Here is an 18,324-nt window from a genome sequence, read left to right as displayed (position 1 = left end):
TTCCCATTTTTGACGCTATAGGATACAGGTCCCGAAGTCTCATCCAATCCATGTCAGTGTTTCCCCCAAGTCCAGCCCCTGGTTCATTACTTTTCCTTTTCCACTTTCAGAGCCGTGTCTGGAACGATGGGTTCTGTGCTCCCTGGAGGATGTGCCTAAGACCTAGGTTTTAGTTTCCAAGTGTCCAGAAGAAAGCATTTGATACATCCACGCAAACAGGCAGTTATTCAACAGCTGCATTGATTTACCTCCAGGTCATAAAATGCCCTTTGGCCACAGTGAGGGCAGCAGGCGGTACAGAACAAGACCCTGTTGGTCTGCCTCAAGTCCTTCACTCTCCCCATCAGCTCAGCCCCCAGTTGGGCAAACCTCCACCGGCAGAGAGCACCAGAAGCATCATAACTCTCCCGTGGGGCGGGATACAGCTCCAGGCGTAAGTTGTTCAGTCTGATTGTGTGGGACAGCAGGTTCTCCAGGGTGGCCATGGAGATGGGATTTCCACAAAAGCTGAAGGTGGTGAGCTCAAAGCAGCGGCTTAAGGCAGGCAGGATGGCATTGACTTGGGAGTCTTCGATCCCACAGTCATCTAAGTCCAGGGACTCCAGGGTGGCTGCCACTTTTTCTAGCAGAAGTTGGAGAGGCACAAGACTCAGATTGGCCAGGCTGATGCCACTCAGGTCCAGGGTCATTAGTTGACTGATGCTGGGGGACTGGGACAGATGCCTCAAGTCCGATTCCGAAAGCACACAGTTCGTTATTGCGAGGGTCTTTAACGGGGTCTTCAGACAGCTGGGGAGAGAGCAAGAAGTTAGTTCTGGGGAATCATAGGGGTGAGTGAAGGGTGGTGGGGATGACTTCAAGGTGATGGACGAAGACCATTTTGCCCAAGCCCAAGGTCATTCTGATTGATAGTCAACATTTAGGATGCTGCATGATGAAGAACTTTGCCACTGAGGTCCAGTCCATTTTACGCCTGATGCAGTAACTCACACCTGTAATCCGAGCACTTTGGGAGGCTGAGATGGGTGGATCACTTGAGGTCAGGAGTTCGAGAACAGCCTGACCAAATGATGAAACCACATCTCTATTAAAAATGCAAAAATCAGCCAGGCGTGGTGGCAGGCGCCTGTAATTTCAGCTACTTGGGAGGTTGAGGCAGGAGAATCACAAGAACCCAGGAAGTGGAGGTTGCAGTAAGCAGAGATTATGCTGCTACACTCCAGCCTTTGTAACAGAGTGAGACTGTGTCTAAAAAAAAAAAGAAAAGAAAAACAAAGAAAAATTTCATTTCCTCCTGAGTCTTTTCACCATCATTTATAGGAATGGATCAAGTTCACAGAATCCCTGAAGCTCCCTTTACTCATCCGTCAGGGATAAAAACACATCTCTGGGCCACGGGAGCCCAGAGGGGACACAGGCTTACGGACAAACCCAGGCGGGATTCTGCAACATCAGCTGGGGTGCCCAGGCTGCAGGGGTCCCTGACACGCCTGTCTAATCCGCAAACCATTTATCACTTTCACCAGTCTTTGTGCCTACTCTCTGACCTTCTGTTTCCTAGGTAATTAATTCACCTGGAGCTCAAAACAATCTATTGTGACCGGGAATTAGAGATGAGGTAATCCTAGCACTTTGGGAGACTGAGGTGGGTGGATCACCTGAGGTCAGGAGTTCAAGACCAGCCTGGCCATCATGGTGAAACCCCACCTTAAAAAAAAAAGGGGGGGGGGAAAAAAAAGAGATGAGATCATTTGTGTTCCCCAAGCTGTTGAGCACAGAGCTTGTATTATTCTGAAACGTGCAGGTTTGATGAGCATTCCCCTCTTCAGTGCCCACTTCACTTCCCCACTTCCCAACATCTTTTTAAAACTAATCTCGTTTGGCCTGGCATGGTGGCTCACGCCTGTAATCCCAGCACTTTCGAAGGCCAAGGCCAGGAGTTCGAGACCAACCTGACCAACATGGTGAAACTTGGTCTTTACGTAAAATACAACACTTAGCCGGGTGTGGTGGCGAGTGCCTGTAATCCCAACTACTCAGGAGACTGACAGGAGAATCCTTTGAACCCGGGAGGCGGAGGTTGCAGTGAGCCGAGATTGCACCACTGCATCCAGCCTGGGTGACAGATCGAAACTCTGTCTCAAACATAAATAAGTAAATAAATAAACAAACAAATAAAAATTATCTTGTTTGAGCTGGGCATGTTTGCTCATGCCTGTAATCCCAGCACTTTGGGAGGCTGAAGCAGGGGGATCACGTGAGCTCAGGAGTTTGAGACCAGCCTGGCCAATATGGTGAAGCCTAGTCTCTACTAAAAATACAAAAATTATCCAGGTGTGGTGGCCCACACCTGTAATCCCAGGTGCTCAGTAGACTGAGGCAGGAGAATCACTTGAACCCGGGAGGTACGGGTTGCAGTAAGCCAAGATCACGCCACTGCACTCCCCCTGGGCAATCAAGTGAAATTTCATTTCAAAAAAAAAAATTTATCTTGTTTGTTTTTATTTTTATTAATTCCTATTTTTAGTCAGCAGTCTTGCTGTGTTACCCAGACTGCTCTAAAACTTCTGGGCTCAACTTATCCTCTTTCCTCAGGCTCTCAAAGTGCTAGGATTACAGGCATGAGCCACCATGCCTGACCTATTTTTCATCATCTTAACTTAGACACGCGTCCTCAGGAGGAATTCACAAACAGAGCCTCCCTAGAGCTGAACCCTTCAGTAGCCAGCTTCCTAGCATGGCAGCCTCTCCATAGCATCTACCCCCACTGATCCCTCTGCCTTTATTGGAATGGTTGTGTGATACCCATTTCAGGACAGAGCCGCCCACAGGGGAATGCATGGACATTCCAGTGTCCCCTTCACCGTCACCTCCTCATAGGCGGTCACAGTAGATGCCCACTAGCGTTTACTGTGACCTGGAAAGGCTCTGCTGCGGTCTGCAGAGAAAGCTCACCATCCTTCCTCACCTGAGCAGCTGGGCCAGATGGCCTTTGAGGAAAGAAACACAGTTCATATACAGCTTTTGGAGGTGGTGCAGCTTGAGGAACTGAGAGGTGACCTGGGTAACAAACTCCTCCTTCTGTTCTGGGGAAAAGTAGAAAGGGACGTCGACGTGGGAGAGAGTGAGCTTGTGAAGATTCCTCATCTGGCCCAGGTATGGGGTAAACTCTGCCAGGTCGGGCAGTCGCCACCTGCAATTCACTTCCACCTCCTGGATACACTCTGGGTTCACCATATTCAGGATGTTTTGGACTTTGTGGAGGGGCGTTCCCAAGACTTTCAGCTTCTTACAGCACAGGTGTAGTAAACCTTCCCTCTGCTTGACCCACAGAAAGAGGCAGGTGAGGCATTCATCCAGAGTCCTGTTCTGGAGGCAAAGGTCTACGAACACAGTCAAGCGCTGCTGTCCTCTCATCACTGAACAGTCCTGAGCTGGTTTTCTCTTCCTCGTGGCATCTGGTAAGTACCCGCGGGCCATGGCCTCAGACCACACCATCCAGAAGTTCTCACTGACATCCCGTAAATCCAGGACTTGAAGGTTCCTTCTTCTGTGGGAAGATAGAGAGGCTGAGAATGTAAGCGGTCACTGCTGAACGTCAGCTTCACATCCTGCACCCCAGCTGCGCCCCTCCTTGCTTTTTTCTTTCCCTGACTTTTCTCCACCCTGCTGTCCCCTTGGAGCCTGTTCAATTCCACTTTCTCTTTATTCTGAGAATAGGTCTCCCTCCGTCGCCCAGGCTAGAGTGCAGTGGTGAGATTTCAGCTCACGGCAACTTCTACCTCCTGGGTTCAAGTGATTCTCCTGCCTCAACCTCCCGAGCACCTGGGATGACAGGTACTCACCACAATGCCCAGCTAATATTTGTATTTTCAGTAGAGTCAGAATTTCACCATGTTGGCCAGGCTGGTTTCAAACTCCTGACCACAGGTGATCCACCCTCCTCAGCCTCCCAAATGCTGAGATTACAGGTGTGAGCATCCGTGCCCTGCTCAGTTCCCACTTTTAGTGGTGCCCTTCATTGCCACTAAGAGAGAGGTTCCTGTGACCTCCACGGACCCTGCGTGATGAGCAGTCCTCTCCCTGAGGAGCTGGGCAATGGCCAAGGCCTCACTGAGCTTTCTCATCAGCCCATCAGAAGCCTGTGGGCTCCCCATTGGGCCTCCCCACTCCTCACAACCTAGCTCTTCCTTCTCTGGACACCTGAGCCCTCCCTACCTGCCCATCTGGGCCACCTCACCTGAGACGAACCCCCTGGGTCAGCAGTGCATCAAGTCCATGGAGCACAGCTTGGAAGGTCTCCAGGCAAGGCGTCTTCATCAGGGACCCCAGAGGGAGGCGGGGGAAGGGCCAGGCCTGCACCATCGCCTTCAGGGCCTCACAGTGTCTCCTGCTGAAGGCCTCCATGAACAGCGGGGGGAAAAGTTCCGTGGGCAGCTCCTCCAGGGTGCAGACGGCCAAGGCCTGGTCCCTCAGCAGCTTCCGTCCCACCAGCTCCAGGAGTCTGGGTGGAGTCCAGATGCTCATCTTCACCAACCTGCAAGGAAAACTTCCAGAGGACAAATCCAGAGAAAGAGCATCACTCTCAGACCAAGCCCATGCAATCTCATCCTCTCCTAGGGCCAAAGTCAGTGCTCTGGCCATGGTGAAAGAGTTTTTCTTCGTTTTCTTCAATTCGACTCTGTGCTCAGTGGCCACAAAGCTAGCGTTCTGTCTCTGCTGGCATTAGCACCAGCTTTTCTCAAGCAGCGAGGAGGCAGGAGCACCACTAGCCCTTCCTTTCCAGCCAGTGTTCCATCCACCGAGTAGTGCGTATGGCGGAGCCTGAAGCCTAACCCCTCCCACCGTTGGGGGAAATTTCTAATTACTCAGGGTTCTAAAACAATGGGAATGTTATGTCCCAAGCCCTGCATGCCGACATTCACAGTTCCTACAAATAAGATGGTTGGGAACATTCACTGGTCACTCCTAGAATGGGTTTTTCTACTTGTTTTCTTTGTAGTATTTAAGCTTACTTCTCTATTTGTCTTTCCCTTTCTCTCTCACTTTCTTCTTTTCCTGTTCCTCCCTCTGTCTTCCTTTCTTTTCTTTTCTTTCTTTTTTCTTTTTTTTCTGATAGGGTCTTGCTCTGTCACCCAGGCTGGAGTGGCTGGAGTACAGGGCTGCCATCTCAGCTCAGTGCAGTCGTGACCTCCCAGGCTCTAAGGATTCTTCCACCTCAGTCTCCCAAGTAGCTAGGACCACAGTCCTGCATCAACACTCCCAGCTAATCTTTGATTTTTTGACCTCCTGTAAAGACAGCGGGTTTCGCTATGTTTTCCACGCCGGTCTTGAACACCTAGACTCAAGCAATTCACTCACATTGGCCTCCCAAAATTCTGGGATTATAGGCCTGAGCCTCCACGCCTGGCCTCATTATTTAAAATTTCAGTGAGAAATTTTTAAAGCTATGTGACAGTATTATGGATCATTTGCAAGACAGAGATGTTTCCAGTACACATCTCTTACACATGTTAAAAATGACCCACTTTGGATAGGCGCAGTGACTCACACCTGTAATCCCGACACTTTGGGAGGCTGAGGCAGGTGGATCACGAGGTCAGGAGTTCAAGATCAGCCTGGCCAACACAATGAAACCTCATCTCTACTAAAAATACCAAAAAAAAAAAAAAAAAAAAAGTTAGCGTGGCATGGTGGCAGGCGCCTGTAGTCCAAGCTACTTGGGAGGATGAGGTAGGACAATCACTTAAACCAGAGAGTCAGAGGTTTCAGTGAGCCGAGATCATTCCGTTGCACTCCAGCCTGGGCAACAGAGCGAGATTCTGTCTCAAGAAAAAAGAAAAAACTTCTGAATTTTGAAATGACAGAAACCAAGGCACAAATCAACATTTTTGGAATAAAGACAAAACTGCATTTAGAGGAAAATTCAAAGCCCAAATCCTTTCATCTGGAGAAACAGGCATGAGCCACTGCACCTAGCCTGCTCTAAACATATTATTAAGGAATAGAATGGGGTTGGGAATGGTGTCTCACGCCCACAATCCCAGCTTGTTGGGAGGCTGAGCTGGGTGGATCATCTGAGGTCAAGAGTTCAAGGCCTCCATGAACAGCGGGGGGAAAACCCTGGCCAAAATGACGATACCTCATCTCCACTAAAAAGACACAATTTAGCTGTGTGTGGTGGGCAGCACCTTTAATCCCAGCTATTGGAGAGGCTGAGGAGGAAGAATCAGGAGGAGGGGGTTGTATTGAGCCAATCATGCCATTGCACTTTAGCCTGGAGACAAGAGCAAAACTGGTCTCAAAAAAAAAAAAAAAAAAAAAAAAAAAATTGAAGGCCTGGCATCAGTGGCTTATGCCTGTAATCCCAGCACTTTGGGAGGCAAAGGTGGGTGGATCACCTGAGGTTGGGAGTTCAAGGCCTGGCCAACATGGAGAAACCCCATCTCTATTAAAAATACAAAAACTTAGCCAGGTGTAGTGGTACATGCCTGTAATCCCAGCTACTCTGGAGGCTGAGGCAGGAGAATCACTTGAACCCGGGAGGTGGAGGTTGCAGTGAGCCAAGATGGAGCCACTGTGCTCCAGCCTGGGTGATACAGTGAAACTCCATCGCAAAAAAAAAAAAAAAAAAAAAAAAAGGAAAAAGAAAATATTTGATTAGGTTCCTTAAGTTTTCCCAACCCCAGTTAATCCTGATTGAATTGTTGGCTTTCTTACAGATTAACTCAACAAATTAGATTTTCATTCATTAAAGTGAAAGAATTAGGGATAGGGTGAAAGTCTAGGACTCATTCACTGATTTGCTCCACAAACATGGAGTTTTACTAATATGTGACCTTCATAGTCCTAACTGTGAGATAGGGAAGGGTTTAACCTCTTTCTGACAGAAGACCATTCAGATTTCACGGTCATTCTCATGTGGCCATTTTTAAACTGATGGTAAAATTACACCCAGGATAATCTATGGCCACTGTGGGAATTATTGGAAATCTTTAACACTGTTTTTCTAACAAAACCACAACTGCCGGATTAAACCGTCTAAATGGGATGTTGGCATGTAGAGGCTTCTAAACTCTCTTTCTCCCCCTTTTTGTGGGGGTTGGGATTGGCCTACTGATTTCAATTGCTTGGATTTTCTTAACTATTTGGTTAAGATTTTTTTGGTGGGGTTTTTTTTGGACAGGATCTCATTGCATTGCCCAGGCTAGAGTACAGCAGTGATGTGAGCACGGCTCACTGCAACCTCAATTTTCCAGGCTCAAGGGATTCTCCCATGTGAGCCACCCAAACAGCTGGGACTACAGATGCCTGCCATCATGACTAATATTTTAAGGAAGTTTTTGTAGAGGCCGGGCACCGGTGGCTCATGGCTATAATCCCAGCATTTTAGGAGGCCAAGACGGGTGGATAACTTGAGGTCAGGAGTTCGAGACCAACCTGGTCAACATGGTGAAACTCCACCTCTACTAAAAACACAAAAATTAGCTGAGCAATGTGGCAGGTGGCTGTAATCCCAGCTACTCAGGAGATTGAGGCAAGAGAATAGCTGGAGCCTGGGAGGCAGAGTGAGACTGCAGTCTCACTTCCAGTGAGCCGAGATGACACCACTGTGATCCAGCCTGGGCAACAGAGTGAGACTCTAACCCCTCAACCCCGCAAAAAATATTTTGTAGAGATGGGGGTTTGCCATGTTGCCCGGATTGGTCTTGAATCCCTAGGCTGAAATGATCCTCCCACCTTGGCCTCCCTAACTTTTGGTTTATAAGCATGAGTTTCTGCTCCCACCAAGAATTTTTTTTTTTTTTTTTTTGGTCCCCCAGGCTAGAGTGCAATGACCGGATCTCGGCTCACTGCAACCTACGCCTCCCAGGTTCAAGGGATTCTCTTGCCTCGACCTCTTGAGTAGGGATAACAGGCACCCACCACTGTGCCCAGCTACTTTTTGTATTTCTAGTAAAGACAAGATTTTGCCAAGTTGGTCAGGCTGGCCTCAGCCTCCCAAAGTGCTGAAATTACAGGCATGAGCCACCATGCCCAGCTTTTTTTTCTTTTTGACATGGAGTTTTGCTCTTGTTGCCCAGGCTGGAGTGCAATGGCAAGATCTCGGTTCACATAACCTCTGCCTCCCAGGTTCAAGTGACTCCTCTTCCTCAGCTTCCCGAGTAGCTGGGATTACAGGCATGTGCCACCAGGCCTGGCAAATTATATATTATTATTATTATTTTTTAGTAGAGACGGGGTTTTGCCCTGTTGACCAGGCTGGTCTAGAACACCCAACCTCAGGTGATCTGCTTGCCCCGGCCTCCCAAAGTGCTAGGATTACGGGTGTGAGGCCTGAGCCTACCCTGTAAGAATTTTGAAATGACATAAACCATAGCACAAATCAAAATTTTTGCAATAAAGACAAAACTGCATTTTTTTTTTTTTTTGAGACGGATGCTCAGTCTGTGGCCCAGGCTGGAGTACAGTGGCACCGTGTCGGCTCACTGCCACCTCTGTCTTCTGGGTTCAAATAATTCTGCTTCAGCCTCCCTAGTAGCTGGAATTACAGGTGACTACCACCATGCCTGGCTAATTTTTATATTTTTAGTAAAGATGGGGTTTCACCCTTTTGACCAGGCTTTAAAACTCCATTTAGAGGAAGAAATCAAAGCTGTTTTTCATACTGTTCGTATGAAAAAAGTAAAAACAAAAACAAAAACAAAAACAAAAAATGACAAGATATAACTCTGTGCCATCTTAGGCTGAATTCTCCCCATGCCAGACGGGCTGACTGTAGATCAGGTGGAAGGGGCCGTACAGGAGGGTCCTTACAGAGATTAGTGACTTACCAGATCTGGACTCAGTTTGCAGGGAGCTCAGACCTCAAGAAACAAGCAGTAACTCCAGGTTCGAAGACTTACGGTCTCTCCCGTGGGTCTTTTGAAGCTTTTATTGACCTTTGTAATCACCACTCCCATCCCCTCCCCTCCAAGTATCCACTGCTAGCTTCCAATCAAAAACTGATATCTGATTGGGTTTCTGAATCTCCACCCAATTAATCCTGATTGGGATTTTGGCTCTCTGAAGATTAATTGATTGAATCAGAAATCTATTAATATCAGATATTCATATTCATTTCCTGAATCAAGAAATTGAAAGCGTTAGGGATCGGGTGGAAGTGAATTCATTCATTCAAGGCCAGCCAGGGTGGCTCCCCTGAGGTCAGGAGCCCAAGACCAGCCTAGCCAACATGGTGAAACCCCGTCTCTAAAAATACAAAAATGTCTGTATTCCAGCTACTCTGGAGGCTGAGATGGGAAAATCTCTTGAACCCAGGAGGCAGAGGTTGCAGTGAGCTGAGATTGTGCCATTGCACTCCAGCCTGGGTGATAGAGGGAGAGGCTGTCAAAAAAAAAAAAAAAAAAAAAAAAAAGAATTCATTCATTAATGAACTCCACAAACACTGATGAAATTTTACTAATATGTGACCTGTATAGTTCTGAGTGTGAGGCAGGGACAGCTTCAATCTGTTCTGGACAACAGACAGAAAAATAAAACCTGAAAGTAGTGTTGTCAGGAGAACACATGAAAATTATAAAAATATTTTATCGTTAAAATAGCGTTATAGGCCAGGCACAGTGGCTCACACCTGTAATCCTAGCACTTTGGGAGGCTAAAGTAGGTGGATGACCTGAGGATGGGAGTTCCGGACCAGCCTGACCAACATGGAGAAAACCCATCTCTGCTGAAAGTACAAAATTAGCCAGCTGTGGCAGCGCCTGCAATGCCAGCTACTTGGGAGGCTGATGCAGAATTGCTTGAACCCAGGAGGCGGAGGTTGCAGTGAGCCAAGATCATGCCACTGTACTCCAGCCTGGGAGACAGACAGGACTCCATCTCAGAAAAAAAAAAAAAAAAAAAAAAGTTTTATAAAAACTGAGGTATCATCCCTACAAAATCAGAATAAAACTGTCATGTATCAGATGGTCTTGTGGGTTTTACATCACCTAATGTACCAGTTTATTCACTCATTCAGGTGGAAGAGAGGTGCCACTGAGGGTGTGATTGGTCTCAGGGCTTAGGTTAAGGCTTCTCTGGAAGAAACTGAAACAATACCTAGGCCGGGCGGGGTGGCTCAAGCCTGTAATCCCAGCACTTTGGGAGGCTGAGGCAGGTGGATCACGAGGTCAAGAGATCGAGACCATCCTGGTCAACATGGTGAAACCCCGTCTCTACTAAAAATAGAGAAAATTAGCTGTGCATGGTGGTGCGTGCCTGTAATCCCAGCTACTCAGGAGGTTGAAGCAGGAGAGTTGCCTGAACCCAGGAAGCGGAGGTTGCGGTGAGCTGAGATCGCACCATTGCATTCCAGCCTGGGTAACAAGAGCGAAACTCCGTCTCAAATAAATAAATAAATAAAATAAAATAAAATAAAAAGCAGGCAAGATCACTCCTAATTCATGAATTATTAGCCATTGCTCCACTAAACTCTAACAGCACTGTGAAATATTACTGACGGCGATCTCCGATGCTCAGATCTCCACTTCTTTGAGGAAAAAAAAAAAAAAAAAGTCTTCTCAGCCAGGAGCGGTGGCTCATGCCTGTAATCTCAGCACTTTCAGAGGCGGAGGTGGGTGGATCATAAGGTCAGGAATTGGAGACCAGCCTGGTCAATCAACATGGTGAAACCCGGTCTCAAAAATAATCCCAGCCACTCGGGAGGTTGAGGCAGGAGAATCGCTTGAACCCCAGGGGACAGAGGAGCAGTGAGCTGAGATCATGCCACTTGCACTGCAGCCTGGGGGACAGAGTGAAACTGTCTCAAAATTTAAAAAGGCCTGGTGCAGTGGCTCATGCCTATAAAGCTACCACTTTGGGAGGCCAAGACGGGTAGATCACCTGAGGTCAGGAGTTCAAGACAAGCCTGACCAACATGGTGAAACCTGGTCTCTTCTAACAATGCAAAAAAAGTTAGCCGGATGTGATGGTGGGCACCTGTAGACCCAGCTACTGGGGAAGGGGGATTGGGGGGGCGCTGAGGCCTGAGAATCGCTTGAATTCGGTAGGCGGAGCTTGCTGTGAGCCAAGAGCCTGCCACTGCACTCCAGCCTGGGTGACAGAGCAAGACTCCTGTCTCCCCAACCCCCACCAAAAAAGAAATGCCTTTGCAACCTAAAAGTTGAAAACAATGGGAATGGGAGTTTCCTATGGTCCCACACAGCCCACAATCTCAGTTCCATCAGTGAACCCAGTTAGGAGACTAAAGGGACTCCCTAAATTAGGTTCCATTGTTGCAGGACTTCCTTAGTTCGGCTAAAGACTGGGTCCTTGTTCATCCCATGGCCACAAAAATTCAGGCTTGCAGACGGTTTGAAGGGTGAGTAAAGCAGGATTATACTGCATGAAAAGGAAAAAGACGGAACAGGAACTCTCCTCAATGCCAGACTCCTCCCCGCTGCGGAGAGCGCTACTCCCGAAGCTCCACCCCACTGCGCGTTCCCACAGTGTGCAGGCTGGTGGGAGATTCTCCAGGCTGGTGGGAGATTCTCCGGGGACCCCCCAACCACATGGCTAGCTCACCATTATGTCCATTTAAAAACAGCCGGGAGCAATGGCCTCTCACCTATTTTACAGGTGCACGCCTGTAACCTCAGCACTCTGGGAGGCCAAGGCAGGTGGATCACCTGAGATCAGGAGTTTGAGACCAGCCTGGCCAACATAGCGAAACCCCATCTCTACTTAAAAAAAAAAAAAAAAAAAAATACAAAAATTAGCCGGGTGTAGTGGTGCCTGCCTGTAATCCCAGCTACTCAGGAGACTGAGGCAGGAGAACCGCTTGAACTCAGGAGGCAGAGGTTGCCATAAGCCGAGACCGCGCCATTGCACTCCAGCCTGGGTAACAAGAGCGAAACTCCATCTCAAAAAAATAAAAATAAAATAAAAAATTAAAAAATTAAAAATAAAAGAACCAGGCATGGTAGCTCATGCCTATAATCTCAGCACTTTGGGAGGCCCAGGTGGGTGGATTACCTGAGGTCAGGAGTTTAAGACCAGCCTGACCAACATAGTGAAACCCTGTCTCTACTACAAATCCAAAAATTAGCTGGGCGTGGTGGTGCATGCCTGTAATCCCAGCTACTTGGGAGGCTGAGGCAGGAGAATACCCTCAACCCAGGAGGTGGAGGTTGCAGTGAGCCGGGGCAACAAAAGTGAAACTGTCTCAAAACCAACAAACAAGAATGGGAGGAAATTGATTACAGTAACCAAATTTCATTTAAATGCCTTGATTTGCTGGAGCTGAATCTTACTGATTGCAAGACTCAGTGCCTTTTGGGTTTTTTTTTCATCAATAAGTGAAGATTCCCTGAGGCTTCAACTGGAAAACAGGTTACTTGATAATAGAGGGCACCAGACAGCTTCCACTCGGTTTCCCTTTATTTCTGTTTCTTTGCAACCATCCATGCAAGGGTAACTCCCTCAGGCATTTGCAAGCCTGAATTCCACTCTAGACACTCAGATTCCCGTTTTTGACGCTATAGGATACAGATCCCCGAAGTCTCATCCAATCCATGTCAGTGTTTCCCCAAGTCCAGCCCCTGCTTCATTACTTTTCCTTTTCCACTTTCAGAGCCGTGTCTGGAACGATGGGTTCTGTGCTCCCTGGAGGATGTGCCTAAGACCTACGTTTTAGTTTCCAAGTGTCCAGAAGAAAGCATTTGATACATCCACGCAAACAGGCAGATATTCAACCGCTGCATTGATTTACCTCCAGGTCATAATATGCCCTGTGGCCACAGTGAGGGCAGCAGGCGGTAGAGAACAAGACCCTCTTGGTCTGCCTCAAGACCTTCACTCTCCCCATCAGCTCAGCCCCCAGTTGGGCAAACCTCCACCGGCAGAGAGCACCAGAAGCATCATAACTCTCCCGTGGGGCGGGATACAGCTCCAGGCGTAAGTTGTTCAGTCTGATTGTGTGGGACAGCAGGTTCTCCAGGGTGGCCATGGAGATGGGATTTCCACGAAAGCTGAAGGTGGTGAGCTCAAAGCAGCGGCTTAAGGCAGGCAGGATGGCATTGACTTGGGAGTCTTCGATCCCACAGTCATCTAAGTCCAGGTACTCCAGGGTGGCTGCCACTTTTTCTAGCAGGAGTTGGAGAGGCACAAGACTCAGATTGGCCAGGCTGATGCCACTCAGGTCCAGGGTCATTAGTTGACTGATGCTGGGGGACTGGGACAGATGCCTCAAGTCCGATTCCGAAAGCACACAGTTCGTTATTGCGAGGATCTTTAACGGGGTCTTCAGACAGCTGGGGAGAGAGCAAGAAGTTAGTTCTGGGGAATCATAGGGGTGAGTGAAGAGTGGTGGGTGATGACTTCAAGGTGATGGACAAAGACCATTTTGCCCAAGTCCAAGGTCATTCCGATTGTCTGATAGTCAACATTTAGGATGCTGCGTGATGAAGAACTTTGCCACTGAGGTCAAGTCCATCTTAGGCCTGATGCAGTAACTCACACCTGTAATCCGAGCACTTACGGAGGCTGAGATGTGTGGATCACTTAAGGTCAGGAGTTGGAGAGCAGCCTGGCCAAACGGTGAAACCACATCGCTACTAAAAATGCAAAAATCAGCCAGGCGTGGTGGCAGGCACCTGTAATTTCAGCTACTTGGGAGGTTGAGGCAGGAGAATCACAAGAACCCAGGAAGTGGAGGTTGCAGTAAGCAGAGATTATGCTGCTACACTCCAGCCTTAGTAACAGAGTGAGACTGTGTCTAAAAAAAAAAAGAAAAGAAAAACAAAGAAAAATTTCATTTCCTCCTGAGTCTTTTCACCATCATTTATAGGAATGGATCAAGTTCACAGAATCCCTGAAGCTCCCTTTACTCATCCTTCAAGGATAAAAACACATCTCTGGGCCACGGGAGCCCAGAGGGGACACAGGCTTACAGACAAACCCAGGCGGGATTCTGCAACATCAGCTGGGGTGCCCAGGCTGCAGGGGTCCCTGACACGCCTGTCTAATCCGCAAACCATTTATCACTTTTACCAGTCTTTGTGCCTACTCTCTGACCTTCTGTTTCATAGGTAATTAATTTACCTGGAGCTCAAAACAATCTCTTGTGACCGGGAATTAGAGATGAGGTAATCCTAGCAATTTGGGAGACTGAGGTGGGTGGATCACCTGAGGTCAGGAGTTCAAGACTAGCTTGGCCATCATGGTGAAACCCCACCTTAAAAAAAAGAAAAAAAAAAAAAAAAAAAAAGAGATGAGATCATTTGTGTTCCCCAAGCTGTTGAGCACAGAGCTTGTATTATTCTGAAACGTGCAGGTTTGATGAGCATTCCCCTCTTCAGTGCCCACTTCACTCCCCCACTTCCCAACATCTTTTTAAAACTAATCTTGTTTGGCCTGGCATGGTGGCTCACTCCTGTAATCCTAGCACTTTCAAAGGCCAAGGCCAGGAGTTCGAGACCAACCTGACCAACATGGTGAAACTTGGTCTTTACTTAAAATACAACACTTAGCCGGGTGTGGTGGCAAGTGCCTGTAATCCCAACTACTCAGGAGACTGACAGGGGAATCGCTTGAACCCGGGAGGCGGAGGTTGCAGTGAGCCGAGATTGCACCACTGCATCCAGCCTGGGTGACAGATGGAAACTCTGTCTCAAACAGAAATAAATAAACAAACAAACAAACAAATAAAAATTATCTTGTTTGAGCTGGGCGTGTTTGCTCACGCCTGTAATCTCAGCACTTTCGGAGGCTGAAGCAGGGGGATCACGTGAGCTCAGGAGTTTGAGACCAGCCTGGCCAATATGGTGAAGACGAGTCTCTACAAAAACACAAAAATTAGCCAGGTTGGTGGCCCACACCTGCAATCCCAGGTGCTCCGGAGACTGAGGCAAGAGAATCACTTGAACCCGGGAGGTACGGGTTGCAGTAAGCCGAGATCACACCACTGCACTCCCTGTGGGCAATCAAGTGAAATTTCATTTCAAAATAAAAAAAATTATCTCGTTTGTTTTGATTTTTATTAATTCCTATTTTTAGTCAGCAATCTTGCTGTGTTACCCAGACTTCTCTAAAACTTCTGGGCTCAACTTATCCTCTTTCCTCAGGCTCTCAAAGTGCTAGGATTACAGGCATGAGCCACCATGCCTGACCTATTTCTCATCATCTTAACTTAGACGCGCGTCCTCAGGAGGAATTCACTAACTCACCCTCCCTAGAGCTGAACCCTTCAGTAGCCAGCTTCCTAGCATGGCAGCCTCTCCATAGCATCTACCCCCACTGATCCCTCTGCCTTTATTGGAATGGTTGTGTGATACCAATTTCAGGACAGAGCCGCCCACAGGAGAATGCATTGACATTCTAGTGTCCCCTTCACCGTCACCTCCTCATAGGCGGTCGCAGTAGATGCCCACTAGCATTTACTGTGACCTGGCAAGGCTCTGCTGCGGTCTGCAGAGAAAGCTCACCATCCTTCCTCACCTGAGCAGCTGGGCCAGATGGCCTTCGAGGAAAGAAACACAGTTCATATACAGCTTTTGGAGGTGGTGCAGCTTGAGGAACTGAGAGGTGAACTGGGTAACAAACTCCTCCTTCTGCTCTGGGGAAAAGTAGCAAGGGACGTCGACGTGGGAGAGAGCGAGCTTGTGAAGATTCCTCATCTGGCCCAGGTATGGGGTAAACTCTGCCAGGTCGGGCAGTCGCCACCTGCAATTCACTTCCACCTCCTGGATACACTCTGGGTTCACCATATTCAGGATGCTTTGGACTTTGTGGAGGGGCGTTCCCAAGACTTTCAGCTTCTTACAGCACAGGTGTAGTAAACCTTCCCTCTGCTTGACCCACAGAAAGAGGCAGGTGAGGCATTCATCCAGAGTCCTGTTCTGGAGGCAAAGGTCTACGAACACAGTCAAGCGCTGCTGTCCTCTCATCACTGAACAGTCCTGAGCTGGTTTTCTCTTCCTCGTGGCATCTGGTAAGTACCCGCGGGCCATGGCCTCAGACCACACCATCCAGAAGTTCTCACTGACATCCCGTAAATCCAGGACTTGAAGTTTCCTTCTTCTGTGGGAAGATAGAGAGGCTGAGAATGTAAGCGGTCACTGCTGAACGTCAGCTTCACATCCTGCACGCCAGCTGCGCCCCTCCCTGCTTTTTTCTTTCCCTGACTTTTCTCCACCCTGCTGTCCCCTTGGAGCCTGTTCAATTCCACTTTCTCTTTATTCTGAGAATAGGTCTCCCTCCGTCGCCCAGGCTGGAGTGCAGTGGTGAGATTTCAGCTCACGGCAACTTCTACCTCCTGGGTTCAAGTGATTCTCCTGCCTCAACCTCCCGAGCACCTGGGATGACAGGTACTCACCACTATGCCCAGCTAATATTTGTATTTTTAGTAGAGTCAGAATTTCACCATGTTGGCCAGGTTTCAAATTCCTGACCACAGGTGATCCACCCTCCTCAGCCTCCCAAATGCTGAGATTACAGGTGTGAGCGTCCGCGCCCTGCTCCGTTCCCACTTTTAGTGGTGCCCTTCATTGCCACTAAGAGAGAGGTTCCTGTGACCTCTACGGACCCTGCGTGATGAGCAGTCCTTTCCCTGAGGAGCTGGGCAGTGGCCGAAGCCTCACTCAGCTTTCTCATCAGCAGCATCAGAAGCCTGTGGGCTCCCCATTGGGCCTCCCCACTCCTCACAACCTAGCTCTTCCTTCTCTGGACACCTGGGCCCTCCCTACCTGCCCATCTGGGCCACCTCACCTGAGACAAACCCCCTGGGTCAGCAGTGCATCAAGTCCATGGAGCACAGCTTGGAAGGTCTCCAGGCAAGGCGTCTTCATCAGGGACCCCAGAGGGAGGCGGGAGAAGGGCCAGGCCTGCACCATCGCCTTCAGAGCCTCACAGTGTCTCCTGCTGAAGGCCTCCATGAACAGCGGGGGGAAAAGTTCCGTGGGCAGCTCCTCCAGGGTGCAGACGGCCAAGGCCTGGTCCCTCAGCAGCTTCCGTCCCACCAGCTCCAGGAGTCTGGGTGGAGTCCAGATGCTCATCTTCACCAACCTGCAAGGAAAACTTCCAGAGGACAAATCCAGAGAAAGAGCATCACTCTCAGACCAAGCCCATGCAATCTCATCCTCTCCTAGGGCCAAAGTCAGTGCTCTGGCAATGGTGAAAGAGTTTTTCTTCGTTTTCTCCAATTCCACTCTGTGCTCAGTGGCCACAAAGCTAGCGTTCTGTCTCTGCTGGCATTAGCACCAGCTTTTCTCAAGCAGTGAGGAGGCAGGAGCACCACTAGCCCTTCCTTTCCAGCCAGTGTTCCATCCACCGAGTAGTGCGTATGGGGGAGCCTGAAGCCTAACCCCTCCCACCGTTGGGGGAAGTTTCTAATTACTCAGGGTTCTAAAACAATGGGAATGTTATGTCCCAAGCCCTACATGCCGACATTCACAGTCCCTACAAATAAGATGGTTGGGAACATTCACTGGTCATTCCTAGAATGGGTTTTTCTATTTGTTTTCTTTGTAGTAGTTAAGCTTACTTCTCTATTTGTCTTTCCCTTTCTCTCTCACTTTCTTCTTTTCCTGTTTTCCTCCCTTCTGTCTTCCTTTCTTTCTTTTTTCTTTTTTTTCTGATAGGGTCTTGCTCTGTCACCCAGGCTGGAGTGGCTGGAGTACAGTGCTGCCATCTCAGCTCAGTGCAGTAGTGACCTCCCAGGCTCTAAGGATTCTTCCACCTCAGTCTCCCAAGTAGCTAGGACCACAGTCCTGCATCAACACTCCCAGCTAATCTTTGATTTTTTGACCTCTTGTAAAGACAGCGGGTTTCGCTATGTTGTCCATGCTGGTTTTGAACTCCTAGACTCAAGCAATTCACTCACATTGGCCTCCCAAAATCCTGGGATTATAGGCCTGTGCCTCCACGCCTGGCCTCATTATTTAAAATTTCAGTGAGAAACTTTTAAAGCTATGTGACAGTATTATGGATCATTTGCATGACAGAGATGTTTCCAGTACTCATCTCTTACACATATTAAAAATGACCCACTTTGGATAGGCGCAGTGACTCACACCTGTAATCCCGACACTTTGGGAGGCTGAGGCAGGTGGATCATGAGGTCAGGAGTCCAAGCTACTTGGGAGGATGAGGTAGGAGAATCACTTAAACCAGAGAGTCAGAGGTTTCGGTGAGCTGAGATCATGCCGTTGCACTCCAGCCTGGGCAACAGAGCGAGATTCTGTCTCAAGAAAAAAGAAAAAACTTCTGAATTTTGAAATGACAGAAACCAAGGCACAAATCAACATTTTTGGAATAAAGACAAAACTGCATTTAGAGGAAAATTCA

The 18,324-nt window shown here is 48.5% G+C and overlaps 2 protein-coding genes across 2 annotated transcripts; both read right to left on the bottom strand.

Annotated features, from left to right (window-relative positions):
- Positions 1-227: 227 nt before the first annotated feature.
- Positions 228-4,572, bottom strand: LOC141580370 (PRAME family member 20-like). Its single transcript, XM_074381474.1, has 3 exons — positions 4,241-4,572; positions 2,969-3,550; positions 228-789 (listed from the first exon to the last, which is right to left on the bottom strand). The coding sequence occupies exons 1-3, from the start codon at positions 4,525-4,527 to the stop codon at positions 228-230; spliced, it is 1,431 nt and encodes a 476-aa protein (XP_074237575.1). The 5' UTR covers positions 4,528-4,572.
- Positions 4,573-12,590: 8,018 nt separating this feature from the next.
- Positions 12,591-17,078, bottom strand: LOC141580369 (PRAME family member 20-like). Its single transcript, XM_074381473.1, has 3 exons — positions 16,747-17,078; positions 15,478-16,059; positions 12,591-13,292 (listed from the first exon to the last, which is right to left on the bottom strand). The coding sequence occupies exons 1-3, from the start codon at positions 17,031-17,033 to the stop codon at positions 12,731-12,733; spliced, it is 1,431 nt and encodes a 476-aa protein (XP_074237574.1). The 5' UTR covers positions 17,034-17,078; the 3' UTR covers positions 12,591-12,730.
- Between the last annotated feature and the right edge of the window lie 1,246 nt (positions 17,079-18,324).

Source organism: Saimiri boliviensis, chromosome 11, assembly GCF_048565385.1.
Source record: "Saimiri boliviensis isolate mSaiBol1 chromosome 11, mSaiBol1.pri, whole genome shotgun sequence".
Lineage (NCBI taxonomy): Eukaryota > Metazoa > Chordata > Mammalia > Primates > Cebidae > Saimiri > Saimiri boliviensis.
The sequence above is the reverse complement of the archived record's forward strand: the minus strand, read 5'-3'. Positions and strand labels throughout refer to the sequence as shown.